The 13,099-nt window shown below is 45.7% G+C and overlaps 1 protein-coding gene across 1 annotated transcript in view; it reads right to left on the reverse strand.

The window, feature by feature from the left end:
* The window catches only part of Ahi1 (Abelson helper integration site 1), a 127,523-nt gene that overhangs the window by 5,363 nt on the left and 109,061 nt on the right, over positions 1-13,099 (reverse strand). The window contains exons 21-22 of the mRNA XM_051164304.1: positions 5,629-5,687; positions 158-260 (exon numbers count right to left, since the gene is read on the reverse strand). Coding sequence (XP_051020261.1) covers positions 158-260; positions 5,629-5,687 — 162 coding nt within the window. The remainder of the gene's footprint in view (positions 1-157; positions 261-5,628; positions 5,688-13,099) is intronic.

A 13,099-nucleotide genomic window follows, 5' to 3' on the forward strand; every position in this document is an offset into this window, starting at 1 on the left:
GGCCACTAACAGCCTCTTGTCAGTGTTTATGCGGGCTGTGCTCTCTCTGGCGTCTGTCATTGCTGACCAGGAAGCCTCAAGCCTTGTCCTGGCAATGAACTAACACTCTCCTGATTGATTTTCTCTCACTTCTAGTTTCCTGCTGCTTTTCTCTTACCTCTATCAGGGTGACTCTTCGCATGGGTGGCTCACTCTTCTTCGGCTGCACACCTGCTGTGTGTCCGCGGTCCTCCCAGCTCTGCTCTTTGCCCTTCTCAGAGCTACAGGAAGATTATCAAGGAGAGGCCAGTAAGACACCTGCTGCAGTGGGTTAGGTAAGGCTGGATCTGGGAAGCGACAGTGGGGGGAAGGGTGACAAGTGGGAGGATGTGAGGGAACCGTGGGGCAGAGCTACAAGGGCTACAAGGGCACAGCTACTATCCAAAGGGGAGAGAGAGACAGTTGCTCCGTCTCAGCCATGATGAAGGGACAAGAACGAAACAAAATCTGTCTGCTTCTGAAAAAAACAGATGCCTAGGGAAATGAATACATTTTATCAACATAGATGGTAAAGCAAACTTTTTTGTTTAGATTTTATTTATTTATTGTATATGAGTGCTCTATTTGCATGTACACCTGCATGCCGGAAGAGGGCATTAGATCAGATTATAGATGGTTGTAAGCCACCATGTGGTTGCTGGGAATCCAACTTAGGACCTCTAGAAGAGCAGACCACTGAGCCATCTCTCCAGCCCTACAGGATATTTCTTAATGACAAGTGGAAGACATTCCTAAGTGAATTTTAACAACCACACTGCAGACAGCAACGAAAAACTCCATGGTATTAGCAAAACATACCCCATTGTTTACTGTAGTACAAATTACGTTAGGAAAAAGAATAGACATGAAAAGAGAGAGACTGAGGGACCAGGAGCCTAGTGTTCTCCCTAGAGCATGCAGGAAAGCTGTGAACATCCTAGACAGAGCTTTAAAAACACACAGGAATTTAAAAATCAGGTAGTGAGCAGCAACGACAAAGACCCTGTGCAGAGAGACACGCGTACATAAGCCATGTGCACAGAGACACACATACATAAGCCATGTGCACAGAGGCACACGTACATAAGCCATGTGCACAGAGACGCATGTACATAAGCCATGTGCACAGAGGCACACATATATAAGCCATGTGCACAGAGGTACACGTACGTAAGCCATGTGCACAGAGGCACACGTACGTAAGCCATGTGCACAGAGGCACATGTGCGTAAGCCATGTGCACACAGAGGTGCGTAAGCCATGTGCACACAGAGACACACGTGCATAAGCCATGTGCACAGAGGCACACGTACATAAGCCATGTGCACAGAGGCACACGTGCATAAGCCATGTGCACAGAGGCACACGTGCATAAGCCATGTGCACAGAGGCACACGTGCATAAGCCATGTGCACACAGAGACACACGTGCATAAGCCATGTGCACAGAGGCACACATATATAAGCCATGTGCACACAGAGGCACAGATACATAAGCCATGTGCACACAGAGGCACACATATATAAGCCATGTGCACACAGAGGCACACGTACATAAGCCATGTGCACACAGAGGCACACGTGCGTAAGTGCTGCTGCAGCTCTCACGTGACTGTATCTGGAGATGGGGCCCTCAGGGAGGGTGAAGAAGAGAAGACATTTTAATCCAGCAGGACAATTCCAGTGTCTTCAGAGGAAGAGACACTGTAATGTGCTTGCCTGTGAGCACACGCACATACTCTCTCCGTGTGTGTGCAGACAGCGTCATGTGAAGCCATAGTGAGAAGGCAGCCACGTGACAGTCAGGAAGAGAGGCCATGTTTGAAGACATAATGACCTCTTGAAGCTTAGTAATAACAGGTCTGGAGAGACAGCCCAGCAGGTGACAACCTGGGTTTTAGTCCCATAATCCACAGGGCAGAAGGAGAGAAAACTGCCTCTTTCAAGTCATCCTCTGAGTGCCACATATCCATGGCATGCAGGCCCAAATAAGGGAATAATTGCAGAAAAAAGTAACAGACAGATAAACATTCTTTAAACAAATATTTATTTCACCAAAGAAATCATAAATACACATAGGTAGGCGTGCACGCGTGTATACACACACACACACACACACACACACACACACACACACACATGGACATACAAATTCCAAACACATGAGACACACCTTGAATTCTAATGGCTGACATTACAGTCTAACTATGTCAAGTACTGGTGAAGAAGCACAGCTCTCTTGCATACAGGTAAGATGATAAATGTGGGATCATATGGGAAAAGGTATGGAAAGCTGTCCTAGCTACCCTAGGGCTAGTTGTTTACCTAAGAGACGTGAATACAGATATCTATACAATGACTTGTACACAAATACTGATATTTGTAGTGGCTCCAAACTAGACAACTCAAGGATCTATTAATAGGTAATGAATAAACAAGTTGTGAAACTGGAAAGTGGAGAAGGAAGCGAGGCCACGGTTATCGAGGGACAGCAGCTAAGAAAGGAGAAACAGAAGGGAGCTACTGTAAAAAGAAAGAGAAATTCCTTAAATGTGCTAATGGCTCACGGAGTCTACCTTTCTTAAGATCTGAAATTTGGGCAGCTGGAGAGATAGCTCAGAGGTTAAGAGCACCAGCTGCTCTTCCAAAGGTCCTGAGTTCAATTCCCAGCAACCACATGGTGGCTCACAGCCATCTATAATGAGATTTGGTGCCTTCTTCTGGCATACAGGTGTACATGCAGGCAGAGCACTGTATACATAATAAATAAATCTTAAAAAAAAGTATACACAAAACCAGACCTATGTAAACATATGCATGTATATGTGTGAATGTTTACTTGTATAGGTGTGTATGTTGGTGTGTGTGCACTTATGTGTGTGTGTGTGTTGGTGTATGTGCACTTATAGGTGTGTGTGTTGGTATGTGTGCACTTATGGGTGTGTGTGAAACCCAAAGGCAGTATGCTGCATAGCTTTATGCCAACTAGACATAAGCTAGAGTGATTTGGGAGGAGGGAGCCTCAGTTAAGAAAATGCTTCAGTAAGATGGAAGTGTGGTCAAGCCTGTAGGGAATCCTCTCAACTAGTGATTGATGGGGGAGGGGCCATCCCTGGGCTGGTGGTCTTGGGTTCTATAAGAAGGCAGGCTCAACAAGCCAGTAAGCAGCACCCTCCGTGGCCTCTGCATCAGCTCCTGCCTCTAGGTCCCTGCCCTGTTTGAGTTCCTGCCCTGACTTCCTCCAATGGTGAACTGTGATGTGGATTGTGAGCCGCATGAACCCTCCCCCCCAGCTTGCTTCTGGTCGTGGTGTTTCATCACAGCAGTAGTCACCCTGACGAGGACAGGTGTCATCCTCGGGAACACTGTCCATCTTACTGGAGACAGACTGTCCTTTACCTGGTGCTCACAATTAGGCTGGACTGGCTGGCCTGCAAGCTCCAAGGCTGGTCCCTCGGCACCTCACCAGCACTGGAGTTCCAGGCACGTGCTGCCGTGTCTAGCATCCGCTACACTTTAGCTGGAGGGTGCATGTGGGCCTGGGCTTCACCCGAAAAGCTATTCACTCTGGAGAATATGGAATGTGCCCTTTCATTTCTGCTTAGTAAGCAGTTCTAAATTTAAAAAGAAAAGCTCTTAGGCATCAGTGATTTTTTATTTTTTATTTTTATTTTTTGGTTTTTCAAGACGGGGTTTCTCCATGTTAGCCTTGGATGTCCTGGACTCGCTTTGTAGACCAGGCTGATCTTGAACTCACAGTGATCTGCCTGCCTCTGCTGGGATTAAAGGTGTGTGTCACCACGCCCAGCTCCCAGTAATTTTATTATTAACTGTAGTATTATGTAAAATTTCAACGAACTGAAAAATGTTCATCAGATAGAAATTAAAGCATGCGAGGCCTGTGCGTAGGTACCCAGGACCAGGTGGAGGGAGGACACAAGAACAGACCGCAGTTCTAAGCTGCTGCCTTCCTAGACCTCATTTCTCCACTGGCAGGAAGAACATCGGATTGTCTCTTTCTCGGAGACATTTTGAGAATCAAAAGTGATGATCTGAGCAAATATGCTCACAACACAACACACTCACACTGATTGCTAGTACTCATTTCTCAGAAATAAATAAAAAACAATGCGATACTGTTAGGACAGCAATAAATAAGTATTGAGAGAAAACTACCCCTGATCAAGAGAACAGACTCTCTGTGTGCGCACACCCCTCATTTCCAGTTGTTCCTGTGAACCATCTGGCTAAGGAGCAGCACGTGGGAAGGGGGGCTCGCCTTAAGCCCCGCTAAAGAGGCGGTGGAGGGGCTGGCGAGACGGCTCAGCGGTTAAGAGCACTGGCTGCTCTTCCACAGGACCTGGGTTCTATTGCCAGCACCCACACGGCAGCTCACCACTGTCTGTAACCCTAAGATCTGACACCCTCACACAGACATACTTGAGGGCCAAACACCAGTGCATGTTAAAATAAAGATTGAAAAAAGAAAGCCAAGTGGACTAAGAAGCCCTCCCCTTCACAGAATCCCCTCCCGCAGCCGAGCAGACCTGTAAGGCTGCCCGCCTTTCTGAAGGAAAGGGTAACTTCTGCTTTTCTTCTTGTTATCTGTTTCGAAGCAGCTTCCCTAACACGCTGGGCTGCCTTACTTTCCTGGCTCCCTAGCATGTGGCTGCTGGTCTCCTGTGTGTGCCGAACCCAGAGTTGGCTTCCTCTTTTCCTGTGCTGCTACCCAGCCGCTGAGCTCTACAGTGGGACCGCCCTGGAGTTTTCTTTCTTTCTTTTATCTTTTTATTTTACAAGACAGGGTCTCTCTGTGTAGCCTTGGCTGTCCTGGACTCGCTTTATAGACCAGGCTGGCCTTGAACTCACAGCAATCCACCTGCCTCTGCCTCCCGAGTGCTGGAATTAAAGGTGTGTGCCACCATACTGGGTTCCAGTTTTCTTTCAAACTAACAATATGGCACAAGCACCTGGCTAAACAGAGGGGTCGGGGAAAGAATTATAAGGTGTCTTCCAGATTACGACTGCTTGGCTTTTAAAGTCTATTTAAAACTACACAGCTCTTCTCTGGGGAGTAACTGTCTTGTGGCATGTCACCTGGTTTTATCTGGTAATTCCTGTCATCTGAGTAAGGATTTCTGAAGTAAAAAAGTGATTATTTTTCAAGCTGTGAAAGCATGCAGCATATCTTAACTTTAAGTAATATGTCTGCAGGAAGCCCAGCAGGGAAGGTCTGTGTGCACATGTGTGTGGGAGATGGGAGGAGCTAACAGATGCCGGCGCTGCTCATGGGTACCGTATCATGCATATGACACAGAGTACACATGCTGTGATGGCATCCCGGGAACTGGCTATTTTCCCTGTAAAGCCTCAGGGAATTTAGCCTCATAATTTAGTTTTACTTAACCATTCACTTGTATCCAGTTAATGCTATTTTAAAACATTACTCAAAATAATAAAAAATAAAAACAAGCCTCCTGCTGTTTAGTGTGTTGCTATTTTATATAACATTATTTCTCTGGACTTTAACACATTTGTGCTATGAAAAAGGGATAAGAACAGAACAAAGTTATTTATCATCCCAACTTATCCAAAAGAAGCAGCTACTTACTGCGTTACAGACTGTGAGCCCAGTCGGGAATCTGGGGACCCGTCCTTATTGAGAGATTGCTGTGAAGGAGGAGAGAAAACCAAACAGTCAGTCAAACAGGGAAGATGAGCACGTGGTCAGCGCCCACACAGAGCCCACCAGCTTTCTGCGTGAAGACAGGACGCGAATGTCTGCGCCCGTCCTGAATGTGCATCTCTATCCCGGTAACATACTCACCCCTATGGAAAGCCAGGAGCTAGCCTATGGAAAGCCAGGAGCTAGCCTATGGAAAGCCAGGAGCTAGCCTATGGAAAGCCAGGAGCTAGCCTATGGAAAGCCAGGAGCTAGCCTATGGAAAGCCAGGAGCTAGCCCACCACATGGTGTACACCTTCGTAAACAAGGCACCAAAAAACCAAAACCAAAATCAAAACCCCCAGACCCTACAAACAAACAAAACCATCATTATCATCATCAATAAAAACAAGAAAAAACCAAAGGAAATCAAAGGGAGAGGCTGGCTGTTGGCGTAAGTCACTCAGTGCCGTGGTCGGCTGCTGAAGCTCCACACGTATCTCTCTCTCATCACTGCTCTTCTCTTTATTCTTGTCATTGCATCCAGATTTTATTGTGAGGCTCAACTGAGCTGAATGCAAGATTCTGACTCTGAACACTGTAAATCTGTTACAAATTTGTTCAGTAATCTTGCTTTATTAGTGGCACTCTTGAGAATAAGACTGAAGACATACTTTCGGAGGTACCAACTTATATTCCAAATGCTAGACACTTTCTCTGGAATTTGGAGTATTAGCTCCAACCCAAAGTATAGTGAGGAAATGGTGTTTAATGTAACACAGCGCTTTATACATCAACACAGTGCTGCCATAAAACAGACTGAAAGTGGTTTTTAGAGATAATAGATGTTACAGAAAAGATCCATGACATCCAAACTAAGGCAATAAATTGTTGAATTATGTACAGATGAAAGAGATCTACACAATTATTTAAATTAAAGCCACTCAGAAAACAGAGTAAAAAACCAGAATGAAAGAAAAGGGAGCCAGCTTTTCTCTCCATCGTGTTTGGGAACTGCTGCTTTCCCAGCCCCTCCGCTCTGCGGCTCACTCACTCACTCTGCCTCTACACTCCTCATCAGTCACACTCCGCAGGACTGCGCCTCGGCACCCAGTGTCTTTGAACAAGCATCGCTGTGCTCACTGGAAGGGCCTTGGTTCAGCTGCTTCTCTTGACTATGGTCATGTATTTACTATCAAGCTGCTTTACATCACATGTTTAAGATGAGGGTTAAAGAATAACAAGACCAGGGTGAAAGGTGGGCGCTGCAGCAAGTGACCCCACAACACAACTATTAAAAGGTGGGTGCTGCAGCAAGTGACCCCACAACACAACAACTAAAAGCACCTGGTTTTTTTTTTAAAACCACTACAGCTGATAAGACTCAGTTAAAATATACTGAGAAAAAAATAAATACCCACAGTCAATTTCAAACTCTAAGACTAGTTCAGATTGCTGAATCCCTTGCCTGTCCTTAGCCAATAGCAGAACAAGCAACAAGGAGCATCAGAACCAGACTCAGAGAGAAAGCTTCCTCAGCGCTGATGAGCATGTAAGCTCCAAACACGTCAGTCAGACTAAGTGGGAGGTTTGATTTTTTAAAATTCTTCACAAGGTTTAAGCATTATTTCTACCTCTTTGCCCAAGGGAAGCCAACATTTTACCAAAATAAAAATAAATAAATAAATAAATAAATAGATAAATAAATAAATAAATTTGAATGCTTATAAAACATGGTAAAATGACTGGACTTAGTGAGAGAAGCAAACATGCAGCCCACAACCTGAATTCTCCTCGGGGTGCACCTGTCCTCTGGAGCCGAGGCCAGAAATCAACTGACTCTCCCTTTTTAGCCAGTGCTGCCCTGTGCAAATCTTAGGAGTCATGCGAATCATAGAGTCTGCTCATGAGAACCGGGTGCTGGGACACCCTCAGAAAGGTTGTCTGCAGTACATTAATAGAGAAAGGGAGATAATAATCAGAGTACATTTTGTGTGTGTGTGTGTGTGTGTGTGTGTGTGTGTGTGTGTGTGTAAGTAAAAAACACATTTAGTAAAAGATAAAAAAAAACCAGGTTAAATATTGTCCATGCTGTGTCCCCATTGTGTTCTTACAGAACTCACGAAGCAAAGTGGCTTGGGCTGTGTTCAAATCCTGTAACTCTTAAATTAGTAGGGAGCCCACACTTCAATGTTTGCACACTTATCTGTGAGAACACGCACTTCATTAGGACCAACGCTGCACTCTAAGCACCTGTACTCACTCATTCCTCGGTCCCGGGCGCGGCACATCATGTGGGTAGTGACTCATGGAGGCAGTAGGAGGGGAAGAAGGAGTTGTCTCTGTGAGAGGTTTCACGCTATCTTTAAACAGAAGCCCCAAGGCTGGATGCGCTCAGCCCGTACGTGCCCCCCACCATCAACAAGGCCAAGGAGCGTGACGCCCTCCTCCCCTCCTTTCCACACACACCTCTCAGTGGTTTTGTGACTTCGTTTCCTCTTCACGGACACCCTTGATTTGGAGAGGAGGGGATGAAGAGAGGATGAGCAAAGCGGATGAGGACTGGGAGGACCAGACTCTAGAGGTGCCTGCTTTCCCAACCCTCACAGCATCTTTGGGATGATTTCCAATGTAGGATGCAATGAGGCTTGGATATGAAAGGAATGACACAAGGAGCGACTTAAAATGGCACCACTGATTATGGGGAGTTACCAACAAGAAAATAACTTACAAACAGCTTTGTAAAGGAGAAACGGGCCATGCAAATAACTCACTGGCATAGATACCTCTAAAAACGTGAGGAACGAATGTAAAATCATATGATGTTCAATCAACGTGTGCTGTAAGTAGCACACTGGCATCAGATAAGACAGACAGGTGAGGTAGGATAACTTTAGTTTACATGCTGTTATGTGCCCACTGATACATTTACCTTTCCAAAGTTTGTCTGTATTTTGTGGACTTTTTTTTTTCTTTTCTTTTAGAGCTTAGATGCTAATGAGGGTTTGATGGTTAAATTATTGGTTCTGTTATTAAAGTGTGTGGCCCTAATAAGCCACTTAACCTCTCTTGGGGTTCCTATTAACTAGGAAAGGAAGGAGGGGGGCTCAGCATAAGCAGAGAGGCTCTCGCACGCCACATTCTTATTGCTACAGATGAGGAAATGGAGACCCAGAGTGACAAAAAACACAGGCACAGCTAGAGGGCTACACCAAGTTCCCTAAAACTGACTTGATAGGAAAGTTAATTTTCGGTACAATTGTGTTTGAAGCCTCAAATGCCAACATATAGGAGTAGAATCATTCTGGGTAAAAACTAGGTGTGTATGACCTGGCACACCCTGCCACCAGTGTGGCTCCCATTGGTTTAAACTGTAGGTCACAACCATGTCACTATATGGGTACTGAGTCTGAGGTACTTCTGTCAGCACTCGCTTGTGCTATACCATGCACCTCCACCAAGCAACCTTGGTGTCAACCCCACAGCATACACACTTTGCCAGCAAAGCTGCCTGAACACAGCTCAGATCTGAGATGACTGTGTTATCAACTTCAGTGTTTTTACCATATACACACAATTTTTTGCACTTACAGAACCAAAATATTTTCATTATGGAATAAAAAGGAAGACACACAGCATTTTCTTAGTGTCATTCTTTAGCACGTGACAAATTACTGTAACTTTGGATTGTATTAAGATGTTGGATTTTTTAAAGCTTCTGAGTTTTTTTTTTTTTTTTTTTAAAGTTAATTGCGGTTTGTTTGGGGTTGGCACAGATTTCTCAATCATATCAAGCCATCACCCCACTTTTTTTTTTTTTCAAAATTAGAATGTCTAAAAGGTACACGGGAGTCACATCTGAAGCCAGCCGCCACATGAAGGGCTCTCACTCTGTGTCTATCAGATGGTCCTAAGGACAAGGAACTCAGCAGGCCAGGAGTGGGTAGGGATCTTATGCCCTCTTTGCTATTCTTCTCTCTTAAACAAACAAACAAACAACTAGGCGGGGCTCTAAGACTCTACTCCCATCTATGGACTTGAACAAAAAGCTGTAAAACAGATCAGAGACAGTGGACCTGTCTCCTCGGCTGACTTGTCTCCCAGCTACGTTCACACACATTCTGGCCACAGGCTAAGTCCATGCTACATCACTCAGTCCCCTCCCACCTCTGCCTTCAAATGGCGTTTCTTTCTTTCTTTCCTTACTTTTTTCTAGTGTTGCTGGGGATCAAGCCCAGGGCTCCAAGCTAAGCACGTGCTTTACCACTGAGCTGCACATCCAGCAAAAGGAACTCCTGAGGTAGCCATGCAATCATGTCACCTCCTGCTCCACACACTGTGACTCCTGAGGTAGCCACGCAATCATGTCGCCTCCTGCTCCACACACTGTGACTCCTGAGGTAGCCACGCAATCATGTCGCCTCCTGCTCCACACACTGTGACTCCTGAGGTAGCCACGCAATCATGTCGCCTCCTGCTCCACACACTGTGACTCCTGAGGTAGCCACGCAATCATGTCGCCTCCTGCTCCACACACTGTGACTCCTGAGGTAGCCACGCAATCATGTCGCCTCCTGCTCCACACACTGTGACTCCTGAGGTAGCCATGCAATCATGTCGCCTCCTGCTCCACACACTGTGACTCCCTGATGTGCCGGACGAAGGCTTCCAAGACCCTGCTTATGTATTTGGGGGCAGTGTTTTCTCCTCTCCCTCATGCTCCCACCCACGCTGACTGCGCTGGGCCATGTTGGCTGGCTCTTCACAGGCTGGCTCTAATGTCTCAAAGGCACTCTCTCACTCAGAACTTGTAGTTTTCACAGATGACCCCGCACTTTCCTGTCACTATCCTTTATTATGTTTAAGTTTTGACTTTATGACTAATGTCGCTTTCATTCTTTAGGCAATGACGCAGGGACGATTTCTGATTTATTGGCCACTACCGACCAGATTCCATTCTAGCACAGTGTCTGGGAAAACCAACAACAACAGGCATTCTTACAAATGTTAAACAAATAAGGAAGGTGGCAAAGCTGCTGAGCAGTGAGGCTGGGATCCCGGGGGTGGGGGGGGGTAGGGGAGTGTGTGTGTGGGGGGGAGTGCAGGGGGGTGTGGGGGGGCTGAGGAACAGAAAATACGCAAAGCTTGAAGAAGAGTTTTCCACAAGAGGAAACACCGAGCTCTCAAAACAGCTGCAGGAAGGGTGAAATTACAGAAATATAGAGAAAGCCAGAATGAAGACTTGAGGGATTCAGGTCAGGGATGCTTGGAGGACCGGAGCAGCAGCTTGAGAAATGTGGGTGCTGTTTGCTTTGACTAAGTGTTAGGGAACCAAATGCAACAAACAGCTGACAAGACAGCAGGCCTCACGGACATGGAGGCAGGTAACCACAGCCTGACACTAAACGTGCCGGTAATTAAAGACACTGACTAATCACAGAACAGAAGTGGCAGAAAGGACACGTGCTTGACTCTAGGTTTGGAGACTGCTGAGACAGTTACAGACTCCACTGTTCGTGCAACTGGCACCACACTGCAAGCTAATGGTGTGCGCTGACTTCCTGTGGCCCACGTGGCCTGGCTTGGAAAGAGCAGAAACAGCTTGTAGGTGAGCCAGAAGGTACAAAGTGTCCATTAAAAAGTGTACCAATTAATAACTGTGTGTGCAAATGTGCATGCACTTGTGAGGAGGCATATGTATCACAGAGAGAGTGTGGAGGTCGAGGGACACGCTGCAGGTATCAGTCCCCTCCTTTGACTATGTGGATCCCAGGGATTGAGCTCAGGTGACCAGGCTTGGTAGCAGTTGCCTTTACCAGCTGAGCCATCTTGCCCAGCTGCCCTCCGACCCCCATTTTTTTTTTTTTACAGTTCCTAAAAACTGTAGGGTTATTTGAGCCTTCTACTTCCTCATTTCCTAATCTCCCGTCATCAAGGGATAATTCTCCCCAAATCAAGTCACACGGACTATAAGGAAATCCTCTGCTGTGAGATACAGTAGCAAGTAGGTGCAGGCTGCGTAGACCTAACGTAACAGGGAAACAACTGAGTAAACCAAGACAGCTCCTCAGTGCCAAATGGTCAAGTCAAAGAGTGATTAGAGCAAATCTGCTCTAGTATGTTGAGAAAGACATTTTATTCCATGATTTATCTGAATAATAAAAAGATATCCTTAAATAAGAAAAGGTCTATTCTCTTTTAAGTTTCCCAAAACTCCTCCTCCTCCAAACAAAAAAGGAAACCAACCAAACAAAATTGTTAAAATTAATACTACCAATGATCACATGACCGTGACTGCTAAGTAATGACTACAACACTAGTGCATAGTTACTTTCTCATGGTTTTTCCTAAGACCAGCACTGATTCCTGAAGAACAGGAACCATGCAGTAGGTGACAGGCACTAAAAGTGATGAGGCCAGGTCTGGTGGCTTGTGAGTTAGAAGGGAAAACAATAACAATAAAGCAACCCGACCCCTGACTAGGCACATCCCTAAAACGATGCATCATCAGCCGGACATGCCAACAGTGCGGAAGATGGGGCCCTGCCATGGCGGAGGGCAGCAGGGTTAGGGTGTCAGTGGCCTTCCAGGAAAGGTCATGCAGCTTCTCACATCAGAGCCAGTGAGGCTGATTACCATCGTTCCCACCACTATCTGAGGGACATTTCTGACAGGATGACTGGTGCGGAGTTCTTGCAAGCACATCTCTCATACTGTAGATCTCTAACAGGTTTTCAGAGAAATGTTACTGATATTCAGATTATCCTGGGAGAGATCAGCACTGTGCTCTCCTGCCAGACAGCCCTGGGCCACATGCCTTACTCTAGACTCCTCACCTCACAGCAATCAATGGGTTTTACACATGCAGAAAACAGTCCACAGCCCATGATATACTCTGAGAAGAACTGTGATAAATGTCCTAAAATACAGTTTTGTGTGTCCTTAGAAAAAGCACAGAATTATCACTAGGAATCTATGTTCTTCTATAACCTGACTTCTAATGGAAGGTCAGCACAATGAAATGGAATGTGAGAGTTCAGGCTCAATTTACGAGTGAGTTGCTAAATGGGAAAACAATTCACATACCTTTTAAAAAATTTAATTTAATTAAAAAAATAATTTAGTCAGATTATATCCTGATTGCTTTCCCCTCACTTGTATCTTTCCATTCCTCCCTCCCTCCCTCTTTCATCCTATTCCCCTCCCCTAGATCTGTGACAGAAGGGGACCTCCTCCCTCCCCATATGGTCACAGATTATCAGGTCTCATCTAGATAGCCTGCTTTCCCTTTAAAAAAAATTAATGGAATTAGGCAGACATCAGGGAGTGTTTTCTAACCTAATTTTGGGGTCAGACTAGGGAGGGACTGTCTCATAGACTCTTTATTCCTGAGCTCCTGGGCTAGACAATCTGAAGACA

The sequence above is a fragment of the Acomys russatus genome, chromosome 21 (assembly GCF_903995435.1).
Source record: "Acomys russatus chromosome 21, mAcoRus1.1, whole genome shotgun sequence".
Taxonomy (NCBI): domain Eukaryota; kingdom Metazoa; phylum Chordata; class Mammalia; order Rodentia; family Muridae; genus Acomys; species Acomys russatus.